The sequence below is a fragment of the Penicillium odoratum genome (assembly GCF_028828045.1).
Source record: "Penicillium odoratum strain IBT 22623 chromosome Unknown utg000003l_segment0_segment0, whole genome shotgun sequence".
NCBI classification, from domain to species: Eukaryota; Fungi; Ascomycota; class Eurotiomycetes; order Eurotiales; family Aspergillaceae; genus Penicillium; species Penicillium odoratum.
In genome coordinates, this window is record NW_026643145.1 from 529,843 (window position 1) to 557,019 (window position 27,177).

Consider the following 27,177-nt stretch of genomic DNA (forward strand, 5'->3'; position numbering starts at 1 on the left):
CATGAGAAGCTCTAATTAATTTAATAAATCGAGGTCGCTGGATATGAGCAAGAAGCCTGTCCCAACCTGACAGAGCACGCGGTACGAACGAAGGAAGGGAAGACGATGAAAATTTGGACCTAACCATCAAAGCCGGCAAATGATGGGCGAATCGTAGGGAGAGAAGAGAGATGAGAAAGGAGGCATGAGAAGATAGATCATTTGCGATGTGAAGGCCTTTACGAGGGCAAGTGATTATCCAACGGGTGACCGTCACTCGGTCCTTTTAATAGGATGTAAGAGCATAGGAGGCAGACAAAGGCGCTGGTGATTATTCTCCCACTATAAATAGTTAGCAAACCATGAATTGCCGAAAACTGGTAATACCACCTACCTCAGCAGTATCGTCAAGTCCTAACCAAGCTCGATAAAGCTTCTCGGGAAAGTCAGACGAAAACATGTAAGATAACTTCAACATAATATCATCATGCATCTGCCAACTCCAAATACTATCCTTGCCGGCATTGATACTACCGGGTTTCCCAGGATTCGCGCGACGATTCAGCTCCACGGGATCCCACCTCTTTTCATGATAGATAGGCTGCGGAACCTGCACTGATTTCAAGCCATAAAAAAGAGCCCAGGAAACCGGCGACATCTCCGATGCCAAACCCAGTCCAGATCTGGTTTTATCATTATGCATCAGTCTGAGAAGTCGCGCCGAGACACGAGACATAGCAACAGGGGACGCGCGAACAGGCGTGCGTCCGCCCTGCCAGAAATTGAAAATCCGGTCGCGAAAGGGCCAGCCTGTGTTCTTTGGATTAAACTGGGGCATCCAGGTTATAACGTCGGCTTCTTCGCCGATTCCCCATTGCCAAAGGTTATCTTGATCGTCGGAGGTTGGTACAGGTGGGGACTCGTCTTCGACGTGGATGCCGATGGCGGGTTGTGGGCCCCAGACATCTTCGTGGTTGCTCATTCCTCGATCCACGGTGTCCATGAATTGTTCCCAATCACCGTGAACAGCTGGGATGTAGAAATAGGAGTTGCGCTCCCAGAGATTCTTGCGAGGTTGTTTCTTGGCAAAGATGGCTGCTTGTTCGAGAAAATGGTATAAATGTCCAGTGTACCGCGCATCCAACTCGAATTGCCAGATATAGTCGTACTGGGGATTGAGCCGGGAGAATATCTGGATCGGCTGGAAATATTGTAGGATCGCCCTGGGATGTGGTTAGTATCATGAGAAGAATCGCACTTGGGGAAACCTACTCGTGAACATCAATCTTCGGGTACCAGTCAGCGAGGATTTTCTCATCGAAGAAGACTGCAATGCCTTGGAGCTCCTGGGGGAGGTATTTCTTCTTGAACTCGTCCATGCCAGTATTGTCTGACGGGTCGGGTATTTCAATATCTTTTGAATCGACTAAGAGGATTACTTCATATTCTGCTCCGGAGAATAGCGAGAGTTCCATGATCATGGACCGAATGAAATGGAGGTCATTTTCCGTGTAATGCTTGTTTATCCATGAGCGTAGGATGACTGCCGTGCGAGTATGATAACTGCCAGGACTGTCTTGGGTGGGTGCAGATGTTTCTTCATTCTCACGCCTATCATGTCCCTTGTGGAGTGTTGGCAGCTTCTCGATATTGTGGGGTTGGTACCGCTCAATGTTGCGCCGCAGGCAATCTTCTTGTAGATATCCCAAGTTCACATTGGCCCATATTTCACCGGTCTCATTTCCATATCCATAGGCACCATATTGCGAAAAACGATCAGTACAGAGACTACTGTCAAGATCCCACGCCTCGTATGAACCAAAGACTGGGCTTGGGAAACCTGTGGCTGTCAGTAAAAACGCAATACCAAATATAGGACTGGATCCGTACTTGACACATTCCAGTTGTATCCTTTCATCAAGAATTGTTTATCGTTCCTGCTTAGAAGTGTTCCAGCTGGACCAATACATTGCTTAAACTCTCCTTTCCATTCTAATTTCCAGGCTGCACTGTTATAGTCCGAATATGGATCATATGCCACCGATTCGGATTCCTGTGACGTTTCTATAATATGCACTGGTGCATCATCCCCATCTGCAGTGGCATCGCTGGCTAAGTAGAAGCTCGTCTCAGGAACGGGGCTAGGCGGGTGTCAGTGGGTCCGAAACTGGATTTTCTGCGAGTAAAGTCCCCAAATTTTCAATGCAAATTTTCAATGACCTCGGGGGTACCTACGCTGCTTTTTCAACCTCCAGTACGTCCTGTGCTGGACTAACAGGTATAATATGCTCCTTCACTCCAGGAAAAAGCAAAACTATGGCAAACGCCGCGCAAAGACCGACAATAGCTAAGGCACGCTTGAGTTGGTTGGCATTGTATTGCCGGCAGACCCTCACAACATAATCTGTCACAGACATCGTAAGCCGATGGTTTCAGATCTGCAGGGCATCACTATACGAGATACGATGTGGAGAGAGAAAGCGAGTGCATGGATATGGCTGGATGGATATGTGTAAAGGGAAATCCCTCTGGAGTGACAGACGTGGTGGAGATATGCCCCACCACTAACAATCACGTCTGTCGCAGAAGCTCCTGAGAAAGGATACTTTTCGAATCATGACGGGCGAAAATGCACTAATGAAAAGTCCAAGCCGTTATTACGCGTCCTCTTGGGTGTTACGTTCTCTAGAACGCTAGGTGCCCCACTTTGAGAATTCTATACTAGTCTTTGCAGGGCTGACTTCCTATTGGATAATATTTGTGGGCTTCGGATAGTGGAGGCTGTGATCGATCAATCGGCTGTTAGTATGTGGGTCATGTCGTCGTGGCTAAAGGCTAAGCGGGTGCTTATCGGGCCGGTGCAATTGCAAGGTTTAGAACACCTATCACAACCTTCAAATGTTGGAATATGAATGAGATCCTCGATAGAAAGCATTCTACTGTTTCAATACATGCCTCTTTATTCTGGCGTCGGTACTAGCCACGGAACAACATATAAGTGGACTACATGCAGGTATACAGTACTGGTTCAAGTCAGAGGGTTCAAATGTTGCACTCATTTGAAGCCCGATATTGGGCAACTGCAAAACCTGATTCATCATAAGATACTTATCTTAAAATTGGAACAACAAAGTTGATCAGCCACATGCGCATGGCATAGAGACTGCAAAACGTACAACGTGGATTGACTCACGCAACGCCGGCTTGTCTACTGCGTTCAATTGTTCAACACTGGTGATCAACATATTTTTAATCGAAGTATAGATAATCCAGACGATGTAGAATCCTCGGATGCAACATTCGAACATCTATACATGCATATTTGAGGGCTCCAAGGGAGCATTATAAGTCACTACCATTTGAATGGATTTGATACCTGTAGAAAACTCGGCTCGGGCTGTTCCCGAATGGTCCAAGTGATTACACTGTGCACACGGTGTGCCCTAAGTAGGGATCAACTTGTTCAGTCTACCAAACAATCAATTGAGACCGAGATACTTTTCCTGTTCAGCCCTACGACATCGAAACCTACTCTCCATACCAATGACGAAACAATCTCAATTGAAAGTAAAATTCTGATAATGGAATAGAAGGTTCCGTGGAACGATAACGCCAACTTCTTGGTCTGCCCCACAAGTGGATCCACCACCATAGAAATGACTGATGAGTCAGCATGGAAATAGTCACATGCCCAAGGCAGACGGTACCGGCCACGCCGGCGGGACGGCTTCTTCCGTGGGAAAGTTTGTACCCCCCGGGCTAAATTTAATCTATTCTAACCCAGATGCCGGGGTGACCAGATCGCCATGAGGCGTTCCGAGAATGAAATAGGGGTATTTGATTGTTGATTTCAATGTACACCTCCGGGCTTTTCAGTTTGCAGCACAATTATCATTGGAAGTACTGTAGCTGTAGCCGTAGTCTGTATCGCCATATTTGAGTACCTTCATGAATTTCATATCGACGGAGAGACTTCATAATGGCTGAGACAACCCCATAAAGCCATCCTTGTCATATGGGTTACACCCCGTGAGTTCCTTGAGCTTCCTATACAGGTTAACAGTAAGGCCATTTATTGTGTTTAGTGGGTATGGTTCGTTCTTGAAACTTTAATTCCATGCAGGTACCACGTTTGGACTATTTACCTGCAGATTGGGGCTAAATCGAACTATATAATACTTTGATCTGGCGTTACGACCTATGGGGGAACCATACATTCCCAAACGATACGGGACCTGTGAACATTTGAACCAAACTTGTCTTGGCAGTATACATCCACATGCTTCAATTAGTTCAATGCTACTAGTAGATGGCTGCTAGATGCTATATAGTGAAATATGCTTAAAATATGCTTAAGGAAAATGCAAAACAAAACCTCCAGGGTTTCACTGAGTGCACTGGGGCGCGCTCTGGCTATACTCCAGTGATAATGTTGAATATCAGGACCAGCCAAGTGACTCGGAAATCACCTCCAAAGGCTTAACCCTGACATACTTATTTGAGAACAGCGTCACTGACGGCATCATGTCCGTCATAAGGAATACCAAATCTGTGCAGTAGGTTGGACGCAGCGGTTTCACCCGTCTTATACGCACCGTGTACACAGCCATTCGCCACCATAGTACAATGCTCACCTGCAAATTGCATGGCACTGTCTTTGTGGTTTTCAAAGGCTTCGATTAGAAGTTCCGGTTCGTCCCCGACCTTGTCGGCAGAGTAGGTCCCGTACCCGGCCAGCGGGTCCTGGGTCCAGTGTGTAGTTTCAACACTGACCAGACGTGGGAGTGCTTTGTATGGCTCCGCGCGGAGCAGTTTGAAGAGAGGTTCGAAGAAGCGATAGATCTCCTTCTTGTCGGTCATGGCCTCAATGCGCTGAGTAAGAGGCTCGGCGATTTGAACACATAGTTCCTTGCCGCCGGTCATGATCCACAAGTTGATGGTGACAGTGGCGTAATTGAGGATGTTGTCCTTTTCCTGGATGGAGCCCATGCTGTTGGACGAATTGACCGAGGATCCGGAGACAGTATCCAGGTCCTCTTCCGAAGGGGAAGGGTAGAAGATAAACTGGTCGTTGTCTTTGGGCCAGAATACATCGGTGAATTCAAAAAAAACCTTGCCCAATGCGCCGTAGCTGAATTTGGACATGCCCTCTTGGATGTCACTCGGCAAGGGGGGGTTGAAATTAATCAGGTTGTGGTGATAGACGCCCAGCGGGCAGCTCATCACCACGGCATCTCCTTCCACGATCCCAGTAGCTCCGGTCGCATCTCGGTATCGGACGCGGGTGGGCGCAGTGCCCTCCTCATTCCACTCGACGTCCTCGACGTGGTGGTTTAGACGGATGATGCTGGGATCCTCACGGAGAGGCTCGGCGGTCCAGTTCACAATGCGATCATATCCGCCTTTCATGTACAGGTTCCGCTCGGTTATAAAGTAAGACAAATGTTTCGAAGAGGCGAGGGTCGTACTGGTTCCGAGCCACAATTCCACTTCGCGGACGGCCTGAGGCGCCCAGATACGCTCATCATCGCTAATAAGCTGGTGCTCGAGGACAAACTCCCGGACGAATTCGTCGACGGGACGATCCTCGGCGTCGGGGTGGGTTTCGTAATACCACTCGCAGTAATCGGCGAATTCATCGGCGACCTTTTTCGCCTTGAATTGCGAACCGGCGCGACCCTCGCGGGTAAAATAGAGCGGGGCGCCGTCATCATAATAGTAAGGGATGTTTAGCCTTGGGATGAGCTTCACCAGACCATTCTGGGAAGTTTCGTGCATCCAAGCCGCACCTGAGGATTGTCAGCGACTTTTTTATTATTACCGCCACAGCTAAACGAAACCTGGAAGGTCAGGGTCACCACCGGTTTTCATCGCAACCTCGGAACCCTACCAATATCTCGAACATGCTCTCCGTTCCGGCTGGTCAGAATTCGTCCACCGATGCGATCGCGAGCTTCAAGCACGACAACCTCACAACCGTGACGCTGCAAAACAGCAGCAGCACGAAGACCTGAAATTCCAGCCCCCACCACAATCACCTTCTTGGGCTCCGACCTTGCTGTGCGTGGTGCCTCATCGGGCGCAGACTCCACCAGAGTCGCGGCGTTGAGGCGCGCAGCCAGGTCGGAGCCACAATTACTTGGTTTTAAGGGGGGACTATTGCCCGGAAGAGAAGAAGAGACGTGAAATGCTTGAGCCATTCTGAGTTGACAAGTTGACATTCGGTTGCAAAAGTGCAAGTTGAAGAAGTGATAAGAAACAAAATTTGAGGGTGGCGGAGGGGCTAAAGTAGCTCCTCAGGGAGTTAAATCCATGGATACCTAGTCTTGTATGGATACTGTATCCACGTTTTGATCTGGTTTTTACGGTGATTTTCTCCACTTCTGGGTATCGTTATTTTACAATGAAAATACACACTATGCCTAAAAGGCCCGTAATTAATATCAAGCAATATTAAGCAAAACTAAGAAAAACTAACAAAATACGTCAGAATACAATCAAAAACCCGAAAATACCAAGCTAAACGGCGCCTATCTACCGCCCCTCTTTTACCATTTTTGCCTTGTTTTCTCTGTTCAGAGTTTTTTATTTATCTTTCCTCCCAACCTCTCACACCCGCATGAGCACGTCCCGTGCTAGTCATATTTAAGCAAGTCCTTGCGGTTTGACAGAAGCGTAAAGCTTCTGTCCTTATCTCTAATCTCCCTCGGCCTACGGGAACCGCGTCAGGAATCCGATGAACGTTGACTTAAATGCACCAACATGGGCAGCGACGGAGCCTGCTCCAGTCGACCTTCAACCAGAAATGGAGGAAGAAGCCCCTTTGAATGGTACGGAACGCTTGGCAGATGCAAATGGGGATATCACTTTGATTCCTACCCCGACCAATTCCCCCGATGATCCACTGAACTGGAGCACGTGGCGCCGTTATTGGCACGCGTTCTTGATCTTGTTCATTGTCGCATTCACCGCCGCAACCTCCAACGATGCTGGCACCGCTGGAAACGGTATGAATGCGGAGCTGGGGATCAGTTGGAATGATATCAACATTGCAGCCGGTGTTTTGTTTGTCGGCATTGGGTACTGTACCTTGCTGTTGAGCCCGTCCCCCTTTCTCTACGGGCGCCGCATCTCCTACCTTCTCTGTTTGGTGTTTTCCATCATTGGCTCCATCTGGTTTGCGCGGGTGGAAACCGTGCAGGACAACATTTGGAATCAATTGTTCGTTGGCGCGTCGGAGTCATGCGCCGAAGCCATGGCCCAGCTATCCTTGTCGGATATCTTTTACCAGCACAATCGTGGTATGGTCCTGGGTCTCTACATTCTTGCGACTAGTATCGGGACGTTCATGGGACCGTTGGTCGCCGGGTTCATCACCGATAGCCCGGTGATGGGGTGGAGGTGGGCAGGATGGCTCGCGGTTATCATTTCAGGATTTCTGATAATCGTGTTCTACTTCGGACTGGAGGAGACGTCATTCGATCGCAAGAGCGTCCTCCAGGGACTGGACGTGCGTCAAGAGGGCCACAACATAAGCCGAGCACCCTCAGATGAAAAGGCCGACCGTCCCCCGCAGGTCGAGCCCATTCTCGTCAACAGTGCGACTGACGAAGAAAGTGGCCAGAAGAAAGGGAAAACCTATTGGCAACGCATTGCCTTGATCACTCCCGCTCCGACTCTTATCGGTACCGGTTTCAAACAGTACTACCTCCGCATCTGGCACACCCTGCGTATCTTCACCTTCCCCGCGGTGATCTACTCGGGACTACAATGGGGTGCCCAGGATGCGTGGCTGACCTTTTATCTCACAGTCGAAGAAGATAATTGGTACGATGCCCCCTGGTACTACACCGATGCTGCGGTGGGTATTATGAACGTGCCCACTCTGATCGGTGCCTGCATTGGCTGTATCTACGGTGGATGGTTCTCTGATTTCTTCGTCACCTGGATGGCTCGACGAAATGGCGGTATCTTCGAAGCAGAGCAGCGTCTGTGGCTCCTCTTTCCCGTTGCTTTCATCGCACCTGCAGGTCTCATGTTGTTCGGTATTGGCTCCGACAAAGGTTGGAGTTGGCCTTGGCCATACGTGGGATTGGGCTTCATCGGATTTGGCTGGGGCTGCGCTGGCGATCTCAGCATGGCCTACCTCCAAGATGCATATCCGGATATGGTCCTCGAGGGCATGGTGGGTGTGTCCGTCATAAATAATACGATTGGATGCATTTTCACCTTCGCTGCCGGATACTGGATCGACGCACAGTCTTTGTCTCAGGTCTTCATTGCTATTGGGGTTCTGAGCTGGGCGTTCCTCATGACCACTGCACCTATGATCTATTGGGGAAAGAAGTGTCGTCGGATGACTCAGAAGCGATACGAGAACTTCCTCCGTATTCGCGATGGCCACCTTTAGAGATAAGTATACCGTTTGCACTCGTGCAACTATTAGCGAATCCTTCGCATCGTTTTCCTGCATATTTATCCCTAATACCTGTGTCTACGTTTTGCGTGTTTATACTCTGCAACTGTTCTTTTCTGGCCTTAAGCCATGGCATTCCGCATTGATTAGACCGAACTGTGGTGAAATTCACCCGAATACCCATTTACTTTGGCATCCAAATCTATTCTCTTAATCTGCTGACATCTAATGAAACTCAAATCCACTGATAAGCCAAAGACTCGGTCATCAGATCCATTTTAGGCTCTTGGCCCGGTGGAGAAAGGCCTGGATAAGCCGACGCTAAGCCTCTTCCCGAAGGCTTGTGCCTTATCTCCCAATCCCCGCATGAGCTCGGTTATAGATAAGAGCCGAGTGCAGTCATCCCTAACCCCTGTCTTTTGTGGCCCTACCATTATCAAGACGGAAATAAAGATTAAATCGCATGCAGATAAAACCTGTATGGAATCAGTAATAGATCAGATAAAATAAAGCCTCACATTAGGTCTACGGTAGCGCCGTACTAATACATCACCGCAGATCAATCCGTATACGCGACTTTAGCTCACACGACCGCACCCTCCGACTGGACCCCCGTTTTATCTCCCGTGTGGAGACGGATCTACCGTACTTGGATTCATACAGTGTGACAGAGTTCGAAATAGGCATTTCGACGCTGAAAACTCAATACAAGCCGTTACTGAGATGGAGATAATTACGATAGGTAAAACTAGTACTGGATGGACCTACCATGCTAGGAAAGAAACATGCGGCTGAGATATCTCCGCGAGGAGATTGGAGATTTGATGGAGATTAGCTAAGTGGCGAAACTCAGGGGCCTTATCTCGGGGTAATAAGTGTGACTTCTGTATAGGGATTCTGCAGGCTAGCTCTGGATTGGACAGAGGAAACACTTGAGCGGACCAATGATATGCATTTGATTCTATACCTATTCTATACATTCTGGCGCTGGAAGTGGAACAAAGGGTGAGCTTCACGGCAATGGGTCTTTGTCACTGACTGCAAAGTCCAACCACGCTGGATCTGGAACGTGCTGATGTTCTCATAATGATCTGTGGAGTATTTTCTGATTCCATCTGATGAAATAGATTCAGAGCTTGCCTCGGGATTTTCGATAACGATTGTTATAGATTGTCTGGCAAGTTGGAAGCAGCGTGCAAGGACGAAATCAAGGGCTTCCATGGAAAGGAATTCCAAAGCTGAGGCACAGAAGATATGGTCCACCATTTCTGTTGTTGTGGCGAGGAATGACTCCATGCAATTGTGAATTAATTCAGTGTACCTGCCCTGCTCGCGACAAGTATCCAAGCTCTTATTCGAAATATCGATGCCAATGAGATCTGTGATTTTGTTCTTCGGATCAGACCTCAAAGCATGGCCCACGGCTCCGGTTCCGCACCCAAGGTCGATTGCAGTGCCTGTGAAAGCTGACAATGTGCCAATTTTTGCAACTCCATCTCCACACTCCGCAGGCATCTTATCGAAATGCGCGGTGATCTCAGCGAACCGAGCCTCCTGTGACGCGGGGTTCTTGAGAAAGTAATTGGTGATATAAGTGTTGATAACAGCCCTATACCCTCCAGGAAACCCGTTCTTCACATCCGTATCCTCAAGCTGCGATCCAGTGGGATAAAAGAACACAGGAAGCGGATCAACTTCGATAACATAAGCTCTACCATCCCGACCGATTCTCATATCAACATCACAACCCATGTGATTCGTATACATCTTCTTAACCGTAAACGCTTCCACGGCCGTCTCTTGGAGATGTTTCCACAAAGCAGGATCTTCATCCTCGGATAAGAGCTCATATCCAGATTCCTCGTCGAACTTCAATTCCAGCGTCAAAATTCGCGCGCCATCGCCTACTTGCTTGTATTTTGCCCGTTGCGGGATCAGTGGGACAGGAGTTTCCCCCATCGCGATGACAACCACCGAATACTCTTCTCCGGCAATGAACTCTTGAACGACGATATCCGTACTGTCACGCCCATCCGCTTCACGGAAATCAGCATATCGCTCTGGATCTGATTCTCCCAGAGCGAGCGCCCGTTGAACCCGCACAGAGCGCATCAGCGTGTTCAATCGCGCGATACAACTATCCAACTCTGCTTCATCGTTGCAGAGGGAATGTTCATCGATGAACATACTTCCATAGCTGGACGCAGGCTTCACGAATAGAGGAAATTTTTCAGTCCCAGGCACGAGAGGAGTTCCTGCTCTTTTCGCTTCGGCGAAAAAGTCCCACTTCGATTGCGATCTCTCTGAGCTTTGGACGCCTGCATGGGGGAGGTTGAGCGACTCGAAGTATTGGATGGCTTCTATACCGGCTAGGGAGTCATCGTGTGTTCCCCACATGAAATTTAAATAGAAATCATGGCCTTCTTTGACGGCTTCGTCGATTTGTTGCTTGGCTGTTTTTTTGTGGATTGTCTTGTGCGATACTGTGTGTTGCGTAGTGAACACGCCTGGGTTCATGCATAATTTCTTTGACTCGGAGTCGCCGACTGAAGCTTGGAGCTCCTCGAAGGAGGATTGGAAGACGCAGATTCTCATTTGGAATCTAAGCTGTTGACAAATGTTTGGTCAAGGTTGGACATGCGACATGGAGCTGTCGCGTGTCCAAGCTTCCCCCCACGAACCCCTCCAAACCCTCGATCTTCACGATTCTGCAGATTCAACCAATGATAACGCTTTTCCTAAAATCGCTAGTAGGATGGGTCAGATCTAGCCGAGATGTACACCGCTTCTGGCCAAAAGGGGTAAAAGATCGGATCTTAGTGGAGACATTCAGCTGAACATCTTCCAAAGAGTGTTGACTCGCTTGCATCATGCATGACAACATTTACGTAGTGAGGTTGAGTAAAGCAAGTAAATAAACGTATCATTAATGATCTATACGATAAGTATACATACAAAAACCTTGGAACATGAGAAATCAAGTCCCCATAAACACCGCCGTAGCTGTAGCCAACGCCACAATTCCCTCTTCACGTCCCACAAATCCATTTCTCTCATTTGTCCCCGCTTTAACAGAGACACGACTCCGATCCAACCCGACAATACTCGCCACAAAGTCTCGCATCGCATCTCGATGAATACTAATCCTCGGCTGCTCGCATACAAAGCTAACATCACAATGCGTGATCGTCCCGCCCGCCTCAGCAACAAGCTTAGCAGCATGCTGCAAAAACTTATCCGACGAAGCACCCCTCCATCTCGGATCCTTATCGGAGAAATGACTCCCAATATCATTCGCGGCGATAGTTCCCAGGAAAGCATTCGTCAGAGCATGTAGACCAACATCAGCATCCGAGTGGCCAAGGAGGGATGCCGTATGTGGAATTTTGACGCCACACAGGATGATCTCTTCTCCCGGTACGAGTCGGTGTGTGTCATAACCGTGGCCGACTCGAACATCCGGCACTGGGATGTTTGTAGGATGTTTCGCGCGTAAGAAGCGCTCCGCTTCTTCAAAGTCGGTGCTGTAGGTTAATTTGATATTTTCGGATTCACCGGGCACAATGCGAACAGGGTATCCTGATTCTTCGAATAAAGCTGCATCGTCCGTGTAATCCTTTCCAGCATTCGCGGCTTGTTCGTGCGCGATCAGAATCATCAGTAGCTCAAATGCTTGCGGTGTCTGTACACGGAAGAGACCATCTCGAGGGACAGTAGCTGTAATGTGGCCGTTAGAATCGGCTTTTTTGAGCGTGTCCGCGACAGCAAGACCTGGGATCACGCCAACAGATGGGTCTTTCTGGATGGACTCTAGTACCCTATCCAGTAGCTGAGGCGATGCGAACGGTCGGGCGGCATCATGGATGAAGACGTGTGATGGAGGCTGTTTAAGTGCAGAAAGGAGGCGAAGACCCTGTAGAACGGAGGCTCCTCGCTCTGCACCACCAGCCGTTGTATGGATATTGTTGTCGCGGTCAATGGAGGCCTCTAGCAAGGCAGTATCATCTGCGTGATGAACAATCACGATGGGACAATTCGCATTCCAGAATCGGAATAGCTTAACAGTGCGGTTGATCACTGTGTCGCCCAAGATTCGACGATAAGCTTTTTGACAGCCTTGACCTGCTCGTGTGCCTCTCCCAGCAGCTGGAATGACGATACCGATTGTTAGGTTTTCTTGCATTGTCAATTCAATGTTGATGAGGTAAACAACGGCGAAACGTGGGAAACGGGAACTCGTGCCCCTCCGATCTGCGTCGCATCCGAATTAATTTACGTGTCGCGTGATCTGTTTCCTTTCCAATACTTTCTTGGTTCTCTGGTATCTGCAACCCCCATAATGACCGTCTCTCAAACAATTACACTACAAGTCCCTGCAAAAATCAATCCCCAAATTCGCGTGGGACCCCTCCGAAAAGATGGATACCACGATATCACATTAGCCTACCAAGCTATATCGCTCTATGATGTCCTGACGATTTCTCCAAATCCTGAGGGCCCGACAATCAACGTCACCGGCATAGACAGCGATCGCGTTCCGGCCGATAGTCGAAACCTAGTCGTGAAAGCAGCAGCTCTTCTCGGTAGCCATCTTGGCGTGCAGCCAAAGTTGCATTTCGAACTTGCCAAATCCATTCCATCAGAAGCTGGTCTTGGGGGTGGAAGTGGTGATGCCGCTGCGGGGCTGGTGGGGTGTAATATCCTATGGGGATCCAAGCTCAACAACGACGATCTCATGACACTGGGAGCTCAGATCGGGGAAGATGTGCCATTCTTTCTCGTGGGTATGATGGCGCTGGGACTGGGTCATAAACAGCCACTCATCAGCCTGGACGTAGCGGATCACACGTGGATCTGGGTGTTGGGGGTCCCCTTCCGTGGTCTGTCAACAAAGACAGTCTTTCAGGAATTCGATAATGGGTTGACTGGTTCTTTACCGGAAGAAGAGGAGGAATATGCATGGAGAAGGCAAGAATGTATTGATCTCGCTTGGGGAACCACCTCGCCGATGGACTTGTTGCCTGCTCTTGTCAATGATCTTGAGCCACCCTCTATACGACTATTGCCTGATATAGGTCTTGCACTTCAGGCGGGAAGATCGCATGGTGCAGTAACAAGTCTAATGAGTGGTTCAGGATCGACGTGCGCATTTTTGGCAAAGGATGAAGCTCATGCAATATACCTGCAAACGGAATTACAGAAGGAGAAGTTCTTCAGGAAAGTGCTGATCGCCTCAGGTCCTGTTGATGGAGTTCGGATCCTCTAGAGTTGATATTCCTATACATGATGTACTTGAAATGCGATGGAAATGCTCCCATGATAAAAGAAATGCAGGCACAGAAAAGGTTGATAAACATGAAAAGCATGTCATGGACGTCGTGATTCGGAATATGGATATTTTCACAATTGCTGATGCTCACTCAATCCGAGTCAATCAAGCGAGAAAAGCACCGAGCTTAGCCTTGTCTAAGATCTCGCCTTCAATCAATTTTCCTGTCGCCGAGACCTTCCCATCCACACGCTCAAAGCGTACCAGCGCGGGAACATTTTGGACATTCCAGTTTGCGCGGTAGACATTTTTCGGGTCCCTCCATCTAAATAATGTCAGTCTCATTTCATGTAAAGATGCTCCATCGTCATTCAGCTGATCCGGATGAGTTCAAGGTACTATTCCTGACAACGTACTCTGGCTTCTGCCCAACTGGGACAATCGCTACAGTCGGCGCGTCGCCTGCCGCAAAGGCGGTATCGATATGAGGCATTGCAGCCCGAACATCCGGGCACCAAGGCTGAGAGGTGATGGGATCGTCCGATGATACGAAAGCAATGAACAGTTTCGGATTGGGGCCCTCGGGCAGTTCCAGCAACTGGGCGTTGGCTGGCGGGGTAAAATCTCTGATGATAGGCATGATGCTATAGGTTGATCACTTGGATTCTGGGTAAATATGGAGGGCGATGTGGCAAGTGAACCAATGTGTGTGTGTCTTTTGGTCTTTGGCAAATCGGGACAAACTGAACAATTTTGATGTCCTCAGCCTCGGCCCCACTTTGGAACGTTGTCGAATCAGCGCTTATCCACGGATATTATATGGATTGCGCGTACCTTTTAGCGTTCAGTTTCAATGCGTTTGAAAATAAAACTTAGGCTTATAAACTCCCGAGCTCACTAGCCATATTTCTATTTCCATATGGAAGGCTCGGAGAACAGCGAACCTATGACCACGCCCAACCATTCGGACAACCGATCGACTGTTTCAAAAATGACTATTAATTAATCTATCCGAAAATACTACTACCCTATTTAAATCAGTAAGAAAGGTATAAAGTAAATACCTAAAAATATAACTGAAAAACGCATAATTTATATAAATACAAGTCTCTTAAAGTATTTATAGTGTTTATGTTTATAGGTCCTGGGTCAAAAAACCTACCCGACCCGCGGGTAGGCTAGACCAACGCTCACCCCGCCCTAATGCGGGTCCGCAGGTAATACTCTTAAGGGCCGCCCGCGGGTCACTTTCAAGGTCTACTTCGCTCTATTCTATACCTCTAGAAAGTATGGTACTTAGAACTCCTTTCTATTTCAATCAGCAGCACTAATATCTTAATTCTAGCTTACAGCAAGCTCCACACGATATTAGCAAAGATCCTCCGACACGAGAATAAATAAAAGTACTCCTCTTACCTATTATCTTGGATAGCCTAAAAGTCAATCTCGGATATGGCTAAGGTTTCTAAAGTTTTAAGCTGGATTTTAGGTTCGTGGGACAGTACAGGGATATAGCATAGTTTCATAAGCAGAACCAAAACACAGGTCATTAGTAATATTGAACCCCGGGTCGATAAAGATATATTCGATTAATGATCGATTACAAAATTCCGGATTTCAGTGCTGTATACATTGCCACGTCATGCATGTGTGGCTCTAACGCCTTTCATGGTTTGAAACAGATTTAATTAGGTATCGCAATTTGCCTATGAGGTATTAAATTAGGACGGGCGAAATTGAATCCCGGCAGTGAGATCCCAGGTTTGTCCTCTTTAGGTAATAATTATATTAATAGACACCAGCACCGACGAAAATGGAACTCTGCTGTAGGTTTATCGTTTATCTGCTTTGGCAACCGGTGGTATGGACGGGCTTTGTGAGTCGTAAAGCCCAGCAGATTGCATATTCGACGGGAAGAAAGAGTAAAAGAACCCGGTTGAAGCGGAAGCACAGGGTAACCGAGAAAATGGCCACAACGGCATCTAACCAGTAGTGGTTGGCGGTAGCAACGATCACACTCAGGACAAGAATCGGGTATAGTATAGCGAGCACCAAGAAAGAAATCCGAGTCAAACATGACTTTTTTGTTGGCTTGCCAAAGAGTATTTGCAACACTCCAGAATGATAGAGAAAAGTGCAGCCAATCACAAAGGCATATGTGAAGTGGAGGCTGGGCATAGCAGCGAATTGATTCACAGATTCACCACCAACCCATATACTTTCGGCATTCCCTTGTCGGACGGTGTCGTAGAATCCAAAGGACTTGGGAAGTAACCGAGGGGGCATACACGGGTAGACGCAGAACACTAAGAAGGCCACAAAATTTCCAAGCGTCATAGTTCGTCGAGCCACAGCAAAGGTAGCATGGTCTTTCGCGGCGTAGTAATACCAAGAGAGGAATCTATCGGATTAATCAGTTTTTTGATGGAAGGACAGGAAGAATGAGAAGTCAACCACACTCACAACACAGTCCCCGGAATATGCACCAAGGAATAAATTCGATTAAATACAGTCAAAATTGCCGGATGATTCTGGATAAAAAATGATTGGAATTCCACTTCCTTGATGGGGAATATCCAAGGGGCGGTTTGTTGTTCAAAGTCGAGGATGCTGATGGCGTGGTCTCGCGCAACCTGGACAACTCCTATCTGGGCCGGTGACAACCACTGGGCCGTGCGCTTGGTGATAGAATAAAACAAATAATTCATAATCCAGTAGAACATTTCAACCAAGAAGGGAAATTTTTGCAAGATCCTGCTGTGGATGTGGTGCGACCAGCGGGATGAGTCTCGGTTTTTGATAGTAATGCCGTACACATTTTCGGTCTTCGAATGGAGTTCGTTGATTATACGAGTATCGCCGTCCTCTAGTATAGCGTAGCTACCTCGACTTCGGTTCGCATTCAAAAAGTTTGGCGATTCTAGCGAGTTTCTGTTCCTTCTGCGGTTCACAATTAAAGATCCAATCATGATACTGACAACCACCTATGGGTCTGGAGATTAACCACAGGTCTAACCACACATGTGCATAGATTGAACTTACAATAGGCTCAAGCCATGCGTGAGATGCCAATTGTGGCTTCCCTAGGTCGGGCGTGGCGCGGCCATTTAAATATGTGATAGTCGCCATGTTTGAACTGGCGGCCGCTATCGTTGCCATTTCTGACTAGGGTACCTCAAAGGCAGGGTGAGGCCAATTGTCTCTTGAGCGAAGCTCCGATAAATATACCAGATCTGGAGTACAGCGTAAAGCAATCTTATGTGCCGAGAAACAAGAAAGAAAGGAAAAATAAGAGACTTCTAGAAAGGGCGATTCACATACAGTAGTGTATCACGTGTCTATTAGAACCAACCCCTGATCGAATGGTCTATCTCCCAAAGGTTTCAGATTATTGTGCATAAATATCAACGGATCTCGGCGACCGGAAAGTTGGTCTCCCCGAAATCCTTTATCCACCCATGGGCGTCCACGGCCTGTGGTACCGACGGCAATGGTAATAGCGTCGAGTAGGCCGAAATACCGAGCTAATTAATGAGTTTTTGAAGCATAAGAATTTCGATAATTGTGTGCGAGGTAATTATAAGGAAATTGCATAGATTTTTGTCCACGCGACAGGCGTGTTCCAATCATGCCAGCTCTTTAATGCAAGACACGTATGTACGGTCTCTCGTCAGACCCACAATTGCCAAGATAGGTACATAGCGAACGAGGTAAACAGGGTTTCTAAATTGGCATTGAAAATGTTTTGAGACCAAAATCTACCGACCATTCTACCACCTACTATTCTATTCCCCTCTACCACGTTTCATCGCATATTACATCTAATGTGTTCTTATACAAAAATTGGCCTAATTTCTACCCTATATCCAGGCTTACGTATTCGTAGATAAATTATAACCTGGAATTCACCATGAATACGTCATGGGAATCGATTGTGGAAATGATTCAGGGGGAGAAACCCTACATGTAGGGCAGAACAATGGACCCACTTCTAGAAATTTGAAAACTTAAACTTGTTATTGGATTCGGAATGTACAGTGGCGTTCCATGAATTTGAAAACCCCCCTATTCACCGCAAGTAGAGCAGGAGATATAGTCTGAGCTTGCATCTGACATGCTAGTAAACTAAACTATTACTATACCTAACCGGGTCAAACAGGATATTGTTATTGATGGCTCATATACGAAGTAAAGTAGTTACTGAATATAAGGTTATCTGGCAGAAAATGCTGCAGAATCCTGTAATAAGTGGGTCGAAAGGGGGTTTCAAACTCAGGGAACGCCACTACACATAGACATCGTATTCGTACATCTAGACCCCTAGCATGCCAAGCATGATCCCTCCATTCTATCTATGGATAGCAGGACCCACCGAGTCCACCAAAAAGTTGGATATGTAAGGAAATGGCTTTCCCGCTCGGGCAAATATACTACCGATGACCCGATTCCCATACGACGAGATTAATATTCAACAAAATTCAAGGAAAGCGTTGGTCAAGTGGTCGGAACGACTCCCGGCCGCTTAGTCATTTAGGCCTACTGGACGTAACCAAGTTAAGTTAGTCGACTACTTAGTAACCAAGTTAAGTTAGTCGACTACTTAACCAGTAATTAAAGTAACTATTAAATGCTAAGGATATGTTACCCGTGGTAGATCAAATCCGCTTTGGGTGGAGGCCGGAGAACGGATGCCACAAACGCCGTGTCCGAGAAAGTATCCAGCTGCTAGCAGACGAATTGCTAAAGAGCAAACCTCGGCCTGTTATGAGGCCGAGGGACTCCGGTAATCGAAAAGAAATTATTCTTATCGTAATCGTATCGTAGCAATTGAATATTGCCAAGTGTTCCTGCCACTATCCGAAGCATCCGAAATCAGCGCCAGCGACCCTTGTTTCTCTTCCTTGAATTTCCATTTCGCCATTGTCTCACAATCTGCGTCTCAGTTCTTGGCGCATTTTTTTCTGGGGTTCTATTGATTTTCCAAACACAGCCCCGTCGACTACACAGCTACTTTATACTACTGGCATTACCTCCACGGACACGCGTGTAGGTTCACTATGTGGCGGCAGTGATCATTGGTTCCTATCTCGTCCAGTTGCTCAATTTACTCTAAGAGAGACCGGGACGCTGGCGGCGGCTTACATATCCCACGTTTGGCAGTCTCAGTCACGTCACAATCTATAGGAGTATCGATCGTCCGCTGTGGGAGCTCTGCAGCACCTTCCTTTTTGTTCCTTTTTCGTACTCCCTCTGAAAAGCGCACATACCGTCGTGGTAATTGCATCTTGCATCGAGAAGATTTTGATTTAGTCTGGGCTCGATGCGATTGATAGCGACTGGAGCTGCTTTGCAGATATTTTTTCTGTTCTCTTTCGCGACGGCCATTCCCCTTGATGACTATGAGGACATAGACGCTGGCGCTGCAGCGACAAGGATCCCCATGCCGCATATTAACAGCAATGGACACATGAGCTACTTCGCCTATGACAAGCACTCGGATACGATTATGGCACATATTACGTTGATGATGCTGGGCTGGTGCTTTGTTCTACCTGCAGGTAAGAAAAATTCAACAGTGATTGGTCTGATAGAGAAAATGAGAGCAGCAATTGACTTATGGCAATAGCGGTCATTTTGAGCATTAAACGCTCGCGACTTGCGCTCCTGTCGCAATTTATCTTCCTGCTTCTCAATACCTTTGGTCTCCTCCTGGGCATTGTCTATAATAGCCAAACACCGGATCTATATAAGAACAACGCCCACCACAAGATAGGATGGATTGGAACATGGCTGATCGGCGCCCATATCATTCTGGCACTGATTCTCACCTACTCTGGGCGCACCGAGTCTCAGTCAATGTACAAGTCGGTATTTTATCATACGACTGGCGCATTGCACGATTACTGCTCGTCCAAAGATAATGGCCAGAGTAATGAGTCGAACTTGCCGAGCCATGGCCTTGGATCATCATCCTACAGGTCCACCGCCGAGTATGACGGACTCGAAAAGAACAAGGATGGGCTTCTGGAACAGGCTGCTCTGCGTGGCTCATTTCGCAAAATCGTTGTTGATCGGTTTCTCTCGACCCGCGGCCCGGGTATGGTCTCTAATTTCATCCTTCGCATATTCAACGTGGTACATAATGTGATTGACCGCATCATCCTGCCATTCGGGTTCATCGCGATAACTACTGGTGCTGTGACCTATAGCGGTATCATGCGCGACTGTAACGCCTTGGATGAACTGGCGCAAGTCATTAATTCGTTTTGGTGTGGTATGCCCAAGCCGGGACGCTTCCTATTGTCCTGGGCAGATCTGGGTAAGTGCATGAAATAAGAAGCCCTCAGTGTCCGTCGTGAGCGCTCAAAGTCCACTATTTCCCTCGAGCAAGTTTACAGGCGCGCTTGAAATGAGCCTCACCTTTCCACTCTCCTTTCTTCTTTCCTAAGCTCTTATATAAAACACGCTAGTCTATCTTTGATTTAGGTTGTTACAGAATCTCGAGATATATGGTAACAGTAGAATACAGCGTCGGTGGGGCTGTGATCTGAGTATGGAATGCATACTTTTATTTATTATTCTAGTAGTTCTTTTAAGTACAAGAGATCTATTTATGTTCGGTTAGGGCCTACCGGACCTAATCGCATAGTTAACTTAACTATAGCCCCATACTTAGTCATTATCCCGTTATCACATCCTCCCCTACCAGCTATTACTAGACCCTCATAAAATGAGAGATAGGCTAGCGAGAAAATAATATAAGAGTGCTCAAGTCGTTCTACTTCTTTGTATAAAGTCGGACTAAATCCATCCGGCCGGGTTTAATCGTCTCTGTCTGTGTGCTCTTAGGTTGATCTAGGGTAGTTGCACCTGAGAGAGGGGATAATTATCGCAACATCGACAAGGACTGTTTTCATGATCTCTCATAACTATGCCCCGGGCTGACCTTACTAAGAGAGTGCGGGGAAAAAAGCCATCGTTCTCTCAGGACCCCTGATTCCTTTTTAAGAATCAGTATTGATACAATCCGATATCTGCTATTTTACACCCATTTATTCTCCCTCTATTTGACCTATAAACCCTACCAACATCAGTAAGAAAAGTATAAAGTAAATAAATTCCTAAAAATACAGCAAAAATATATATATAATTTGTACAAATGTAGGTCTTCAAAAGTAATTATACAATTTGTTATATTTATCGGCCCTCAAAAACTCGCTGGCGGGCTAGACTGGCCCTCAACCCGCATACAGGCGGGTCCGCAGGTAACCTTTTGAAGGCAGCCCGCGGGCTACTTTGATGTCTAGGTTCAGATAACAGAGGGGTATAGTAGGTACTTTAAGGCGATACATCAGGAGAAAACTCTGGGAATAATGCATAACAGGTAGTGTTCATAAAAGGAGTATGGTTGCTGTGGGTGGGCACCTCAAGGACAATACCATTCATCATGAGGCGATAATGTGGAAGTCGACTGCCATTCAAGAAGTGGCTGAGCTACCAGAATAGTTTATGGATGTTGAAAACCGGGACACAGCGTTGGGGACTTGGAGGACAATTATCACAAGAATAAATACACTTTAGCAGGTACGTAGAAGCACCTTTGAGAATGACTAAATTTCTACGCTGAGAATCATCCCCCGGCCTTTGAAGTATGCTCCGACTCATGAAACTGGAGATTACATCGCCACCACCTTCAATACCAAGGTGATGAAGCGGAATAAGACCACCCGTTCACCACAGAGGTATTCCGCAAGCACTCCGTGGCTGACATCACTCGCAAAAGAGCCATTATATCCATCTGGAAGAACTTGAAATCATCACCTTCGTCAGGTACGTCATTTACCTGGTCATACCTTCGACAGAAAACAGGTAGTCCAATGGTCTCTTTGCTGCCTCGTGACAAATTCACGGACGATGCCTCGCTCTGGTTCTACTGGATGGAAACAAACTGAAATTATTCAATTTTGGGTCAGGGATGGTGACCTCGGGAAAGGTTTGGGTTTGCCGCGGATATGGATCCACTCCCAACAAATTCGGCGGGTTTTGCGTGGGGGAGGATACGACGTCGGCTGATAATTTTATTCGGTTTAGGGGTACGATATATTGAGTTTTGGCAACATTTGAATGAAATGAAGGGTTGACGAGTACGGGATTTGACCATTCTTTTATGATTCATGCAACATAATTCATTCCAGGCTATGTAATGCATATCGCTCCCTTAAACAAGGTACAGTAACGAAAAAATAGCATAAAAATATTCTTAAACAAGATACCTGAAACCCTTACGCATGCGCAAAGACTCATCGGGACTCTCAATAAACGCCACATCACCAGCCTGAGCATCAGGATGCTGGGCATCCCACTCCGCCTCACTCTGCTCGAGCTTCTTATTCAGATTAACGAGAATCATGCGGAAGACCCAGAATCCGACAATCGTAATACCGTACATAGCAGTTACGATTCCGTAACTCTTGCGGTACCCGTTATCGGAAAGATCCCAGACGTACGATCCGGCGACGTTACCCAGCTGACTGAAGGCGTTGATGAGAGCGAGGGCTACGGCTCGTTTGGCCGGTGGGCGGGGGAAGGAGGAGCTGATCCATGAGTAGAAGACGATAAAGCCTGCGTAGGAGCCTGCTTGCAGGAAGAGGGCAATGTAGCGGGCTGCGACGTTCAGGGTTGACATGCTGATGATGAAGCCGACGAGACCCATGAAGATTGGGCCGTAGATGTGCCAGATCTAGGTTTGTTAGCTTGGATTTAATATCAGGTGGGAAGGCTGCTGACCTTTTCTTGGGTTCTGTCTGCGTGCCAGGCGTTGACGACGGAGAAAATACAGGAGAAGACCCATGGGGGAGCGCTCATGAGGAGGGTAGGCACGTATGAGAAGCCGAGGGTACCGGTGAGGGTGGGCTGCAGAGGGTTAGTAAATGGATAAATCGGTGGAGGGGAGTAACTTACGAAGAAAGCGTTGAAAGACAGACCCACGACGTAGGCTGTGAAAGCCAACATCATAATGTAGATTTTGATATCCTTCAGTGTCATGATGAGGCCGGTGAAAGGGCTCTGCTCGGTGTCATCGGTATCAGCTTCGCCCACATCCTCGAGAAGACGGAGCTGAGCAACAAGACGCTCCTCTTCGGTGAATCCACGAGCATTGGTGGGCAAGTCAGGAAGGATGAAACCAGCGGAGATGGCAATGGTCATGGTAATGGCACCCTCGATCCAGAAGAGCCATCGCCAGGCAGCGTGGCCCAGGACACCCTCCATGTTGGACAGGACACCTGCGGCGACGAGCGAGGAGAAAGCATTGGAAATGAGGTTACCACAGAACAGAATGGCGTTCCGGGTGGTCAACTCCTTGCGTGTGTACCACTTGGATAGAATGAGTAGGGCACCAGGCAGGAAAGCAGCCTCGACGAAACCCAAGAGGAACCGAATAGCGACCATATGGCTGAAGTTCTGAGCGAGTCCGGAGCAGGTAGAGATCAGACCCCACAGAGTCATGGCAATGGAAATGTAAATTGAAGGGCGCGAGATACGATTGATAAACATGTTGGAGGGGACCTGCATCAAAATGTATCCAACATACAAGATGCTCAGACAGGTCGAGTACTGTGTATCGGTGAGACCAAGATCAGTCTGCAAACCCTTCAACCTCGCCGCAGAGATATTGTTGCGATCAAGATAATTCATGATGTAAATCAAAACGAATAAACTGCAGCGAGCATCGAGTTTGCGTTTCAAGCTCTTCTCCACGACGATTCTCCGAGCAGGATCAATATGTGGGAGGACATTCTGTAGCTCAGCGACATGCTCCAGATTCTCAGCCTTCTCCTTCTCGACTTCCAACTCGATGCGATCGTTGTTTCGTGAGATATCGTCCGCCATGATGTGTGATGTGATGAGAATGCAGAAGAAATTGTTCAACTGGGGATCGAGTCTTCTCTTATGACGAAAAGTCACACAAACCTTTTCCCCCCACGCTAATCTGGAAGAGTACAGACCCCGGTGACCCCCACGCTGCAATTATCGTAATTTGCGGGGGCAAAAGGTGGAGATTTAACCTTGGCGTCGGGATGGACGCACAAACGGCAGGTTTTTTCGGGTTATTCGGGATTTTGTTAGTGGAAGGTCTCCGAGAACCGGAAAATAGGATTGCCTGGTTCCTGGTCCTTTGTCTTTGATTGGTTAATCGGGCCGGTCAATGCGTGGAAAATCGGGGTCAATGAGGAAGTTGAGAATTTTGGACCTGGAGAATTTCACTTTGAGTTTTCCCCAGTCTTGGACTTCACGAAAGCTTCATGCGGAGGTACACCGGTGTCTGTAAACGTATCACCCCGCCATCCGGGGATGCCAAAATCAATCATTTCCGTACGTCACTTTCTGGGGTTACAGATAATCTAGCTAGTTATAACCACCCACGTCATTTTAAACTGACTCTGTCGCTTTTTTTTTCCCCCAGTAATTTTATTCAAAAGGAGAAGAATGCCAAGCCACGGCAGGTTTAACCGAAGGGAGGGACCGGGAATGGACTAGAAGTCGGCAATTGTTCGGTCGTATGACCTACCACTGGCAGGAATGTCATCTTCCGATATCAGGACATCGGCATGAACTCAATGCTATTCGGAACTTATGATTAGATTTGCCTATCCGCATATCCATATATATATAAATCAATGCATTTTCTTCTTCCCAATAGCCATATGGTCTATAGTACTATTCTCGCATCTTCAACAAGATCGCATTCTTTCCATGTCTCATCCCGTGGGTGAGATCCACAATCCTGTGATAAGATCCGTCCCTGCATTCCATGGCACGTTTGCGGAGAGTTGTAACATGAGCCAACTGAGATAAATGCATACCAGTTCTGATAGAAGAATCAGGGATCTGCAATGTCTCAAGGAGGGAGCAATCCCAGAGACTCTTCCCTCTTGCCATTTTAATCACTCCACGATATTGCCAAATTTCACCGCTAATACTGTCGATCTACACCGTCCATGTGACATGCTATGTCATCTCTATGAGACTGTATCGCGACACATTTGGCAGGATCAGTTTATAAATCGAAATGCGAAGCTTCTCGACTGCTCTCAGAAACAAATGTGAACGATATATTCCACGCAATACATATTCGAAAAGTTTCGGCGACATCTGGGCAAGCCTCGCTTTGAAAATCATTTTTGAGAACGCTCAGGAACGCTGAAATGAGTCCCTGGGGATATGGTTCCGCTCTGCACCAGGGCACCGCTTTTTGCCATAGCTGTGACTTTTGTTTCACTATATAGAATTGAAATTGTATGGGAATTTGGAATACTAAAAAACCTGGCCATATCTATATAACACTCATTTTATGGTGATTTTTAATATGATGATTTTCAAGATTGCGCGGTCTTGAGAAAGAAGCTTTTTATTTCAGATGGATATTATGGATCCTACAGATACTTCTGATCATTTTCTGTGTAACACTTATTTTTTAATGATTTCTGCTGGCCACAGTTCTCATGCCCCTAATCAGGTCTAGCACAATTTATGAGGTCGGGCTACTTAAGCGAGACATCTCATTTAAAATGAAGACCGGACAAAAACTTGACATTTGTGGAAACAATTGGAAGGTAAGATCAGCAAGATCATTTCTAACGAGTCCGCGCTGAACTTCAATAGTGGAAAGAGTTCTCTACCGATGTCTTTTCCCTTCTCGCGAAAATTAAATCTGGTAAGATCTACATCGACGCAGGATCCTTCACTTGCTGTAACACCGAGAGGTTTGATAAACCACCAGTAAAGTAGTGAGTAGAGACAAGGTGATTAGGAATGACAGCGAATTTCGGGCTTCGGTCTTCCTATACCATCCACTCGCTACATATAAAAATTACTATACCTTCGAACGTTTATCCGCAAAACAATACCCGACGGAAAAAGCTTTTGTGATTTCTATATATCCTGGATAGCTTTGTGTCTTTGGAAGGGGCCTACTGATCTCAAATATTCATTTCACATGCTCCACAGCACTATATAAAATATATCAATCATCTTAAAAATTCCACGAGCCATAGACCACTTTCTCGCCGACCAACGCATTATTTTTGTTAGTAGAAGTTTCGCGGCACTATCCTTCAACATTGCTCTAGACAAACTATGGAACCCCTTACTCAAATTTACCCAAATCACCCTATACGAGCGCGACGAGCACAACAAGTCAATCGAAAAAGACCCCTATACGCTCAACATCAACGGAGCCAGCCATGAAGGTGGCCTAGTCGCCCTCCAACAGCTCGGACTAATAGACCGGATCCAGCCACACGCGACCCTCAACAGCGGAGATATCCGAGTCTGGTCCGATAATTGGAAATGGCTTTCATCCATCAATCCCAAACGACACGGGAGTCTCCCCGCAGCCACAATGCGCATAACACGCAAAGATCTCAACCAAATCCTCCTTACAGAGGTCGAGAGCACTAGAGCAACCCTAAGCTGGGAATCAGCTTGCGAATCAGCTGAAAGACTGCCTAACGGACAGATTCGAGTTACCCTTTCAGATGGCAGAACACAAGACTGCGACCTCCTCTCGCAGCAGACGGCGCAGACAGTTCCATCCAAGCATACTTCCGACCGAATGACAAGACCCAGTACGCTGGCGCAACCCAGATCGATGGCATTGCTCATCTACCCGCCGAACTCCCCAAAGCTATAAACGAGAACTACGAACCCCAAATGTCCTCCGGCCGAGGCGTATGCTGTATCTATAACCCCTTTGATAATGAACACTCAGCCTGGGCTGTTAGCACAGTCGGACCTGAACGAGCCCCAAAATTCGAATTCAGTGCCGAAGAATTTGAAGAATTTGAAGCCTTGAAACGCGAAGCCCTCACAACAGCGCCCATGTTCCAAGAACCATTCAAAATGGTCGTTGAGGCTACACTGCCAGGTACGACGTTTATTTCGACCTGCCATGGAGATATTCGCTTTTCGACACGATGCCACATTGAAGGGTGTCATGTTCATTGGGGATGCGAACCATATTCTCCAGCCCGTTTGAGTTTTTAGGTGCCAATTTGGCGTTGAAGAATGGGTGGGATTTGACAGAGCAGATTTGCTCTAGTATTTCCATGGATATTGCGGCTGCTTCTTATGATCGGAATAGTATTGCGAGATTTGAGCCTGTTTTTGATTTTTCGCATGAGAGGATTGGATTTGGGCATTCTACTGGTAAAAAGTGGGTATTTAAAAATCTGGGATGGCTGCTCAGATCGCTTTTAAGCAGGTTCATTATTTCTTGATTTGGATTCTTTTAGAATCAATTCCACGTTGTGATAATGATGGTCTTACTTTATGAATGGGAATAATATTGCAGTGAACTGAGCACAGTCTCTAATTGAAGGTGGCACATCAACAATATATTCATTTGAATAAATGTGACGAGATAAAAGTACTTCTAGAATTAAAATCTAGTTGATACAAATTATACACTAAGTGAACGTAATGTGATCATCATGCCAAGATGACTCATGAA

The 27,177-nt window shown here is 47.1% G+C and overlaps 11 protein-coding genes across 11 annotated transcripts; 4 read left to right on the forward strand and 7 right to left on the reverse strand.

Annotated features, from left to right (window-relative positions):
* Positions 1-252: 252 nt before the first annotated feature.
* On the reverse strand, positions 253-2,396 carry N7520_003444 (DUF3405 domain-containing protein; the record flags this gene model as incomplete). Its single annotated transcript, XM_057137379.1, has 5 exons — positions 253-321; positions 374-1,202; positions 1,252-1,819; positions 1,870-2,120; positions 2,215-2,396. 5 exons carry the CDS (start codon positions 2,394-2,396, stop codon positions 253-255), a joined length of 1,899 nt encoding a protein of 632 aa, XP_056997844.1.
* Positions 2,397-4,473: 2,077 nt separating this feature from the next.
* On the reverse strand, positions 4,474-6,200 carry N7520_003445 (flavin monoamine oxidase family protein; the record flags this gene model as incomplete). The annotated part of the gene is made up of 2 exons (XM_057137380.1): positions 4,474-5,768; positions 5,870-6,200. 2 exons carry the CDS (start codon positions 6,198-6,200, stop codon positions 4,474-4,476), a joined length of 1,626 nt encoding a protein of 541 aa, XP_056997845.1.
* A 584-nt stretch (positions 6,201-6,784) lies between these two features.
* On the forward strand, positions 6,785-8,389 carry N7520_003446 (uncharacterized protein; the record flags this gene model as incomplete). Its single annotated transcript, XM_057137381.1, has 1 exon — positions 6,785-8,389. One exon carries the CDS (start codon positions 6,785-6,787, stop codon positions 8,387-8,389), a length of 1,605 nt encoding a protein of 534 aa, XP_056997846.1.
* Positions 8,390-9,367: 978 nt separating this feature from the next.
* Positions 9,368-10,990, reverse strand: N7520_003447 (uncharacterized protein; the record flags this gene model as incomplete). Its single annotated transcript, XM_057137382.1, has 1 exon — positions 9,368-10,990. The coding sequence occupies one exon, from the start codon at positions 10,988-10,990 to the stop codon at positions 9,368-9,370; it is 1,623 nt and encodes a 540-aa protein (XP_056997847.1).
* A 382-nt stretch (positions 10,991-11,372) lies between these two features.
* Positions 11,373-12,578, reverse strand: N7520_003448 (4-diphosphocytidyl-2C-methyl-D-erythritol synthase; the record flags this gene model as incomplete). The annotated part of the gene is made up of 1 exon (XM_057137383.1): positions 11,373-12,578. One exon carries the CDS (start codon positions 12,576-12,578, stop codon positions 11,373-11,375), a length of 1,206 nt encoding a protein of 401 aa, XP_056997848.1.
* Positions 12,579-12,734: 156 nt separating this feature from the next.
* On the forward strand, positions 12,735-13,661 carry N7520_003449 (Ribosomal protein S5 domain 2-type fold subgroup; the record flags this gene model as incomplete). The annotated part of the gene is made up of 1 exon (XM_057137384.1): positions 12,735-13,661. The coding sequence occupies one exon, from the start codon at positions 12,735-12,737 to the stop codon at positions 13,659-13,661; it is 927 nt and encodes a 308-aa protein (XP_056997849.1).
* Positions 13,662-13,829: 168 nt separating this feature from the next.
* Positions 13,830-14,304, reverse strand: N7520_003450 (uncharacterized protein; the record flags this gene model as incomplete). The annotated part of the gene is made up of 2 exons (XM_057137385.1): positions 13,830-13,989; positions 14,081-14,304. 2 exons carry the CDS (start codon positions 14,302-14,304, stop codon positions 13,830-13,832), a joined length of 384 nt encoding a protein of 127 aa, XP_056997850.1.
* A 1,199-nt stretch (positions 14,305-15,503) lies between these two features.
* N7520_003451 (phosphatase PAP2 family protein) lies at positions 15,504-16,823 on the reverse strand (the record flags this gene model as incomplete). The annotated part of the gene is made up of 3 exons (XM_057137386.1): positions 15,504-16,065; positions 16,128-16,648; positions 16,707-16,823. The coding sequence occupies 3 exons, from the start codon at positions 16,821-16,823 to the stop codon at positions 15,504-15,506; spliced, it is 1,200 nt and encodes a 399-aa protein (XP_056997851.1).
* Positions 16,824-18,984: 2,161 nt separating this feature from the next.
* Positions 18,985-20,000, forward strand: N7520_003452 (uncharacterized protein; the record flags this gene model as incomplete). Its single annotated transcript, XM_057137387.1, has 2 exons — positions 18,985-19,222; positions 19,291-20,000. The coding sequence occupies 2 exons, from the start codon at positions 18,985-18,987 to the stop codon at positions 19,998-20,000; spliced, it is 948 nt and encodes a 315-aa protein (XP_056997852.1).
* A 1,924-nt stretch (positions 20,001-21,924) lies between these two features.
* Positions 21,925-23,555, reverse strand: N7520_003453 (uncharacterized protein; the record flags this gene model as incomplete). Its single annotated transcript, XM_057137388.1, has 3 exons — positions 21,925-22,404; positions 22,452-22,577; positions 22,626-23,555. 3 exons carry the CDS (start codon positions 23,553-23,555, stop codon positions 21,925-21,927), a joined length of 1,536 nt encoding a protein of 511 aa, XP_056997853.1.
* Positions 23,556-26,067: 2,512 nt separating this feature from the next.
* N7520_003454 (uncharacterized protein) lies at positions 26,068-26,358 on the forward strand (the record flags this gene model as incomplete). Its single annotated transcript, XM_057137389.1, has 1 exon — positions 26,068-26,358. One exon carries the CDS (start codon positions 26,068-26,070, stop codon positions 26,356-26,358), a length of 291 nt encoding a protein of 96 aa, XP_056997854.1.
* Positions 26,359-27,177: the final 819 nt, after the last annotated feature.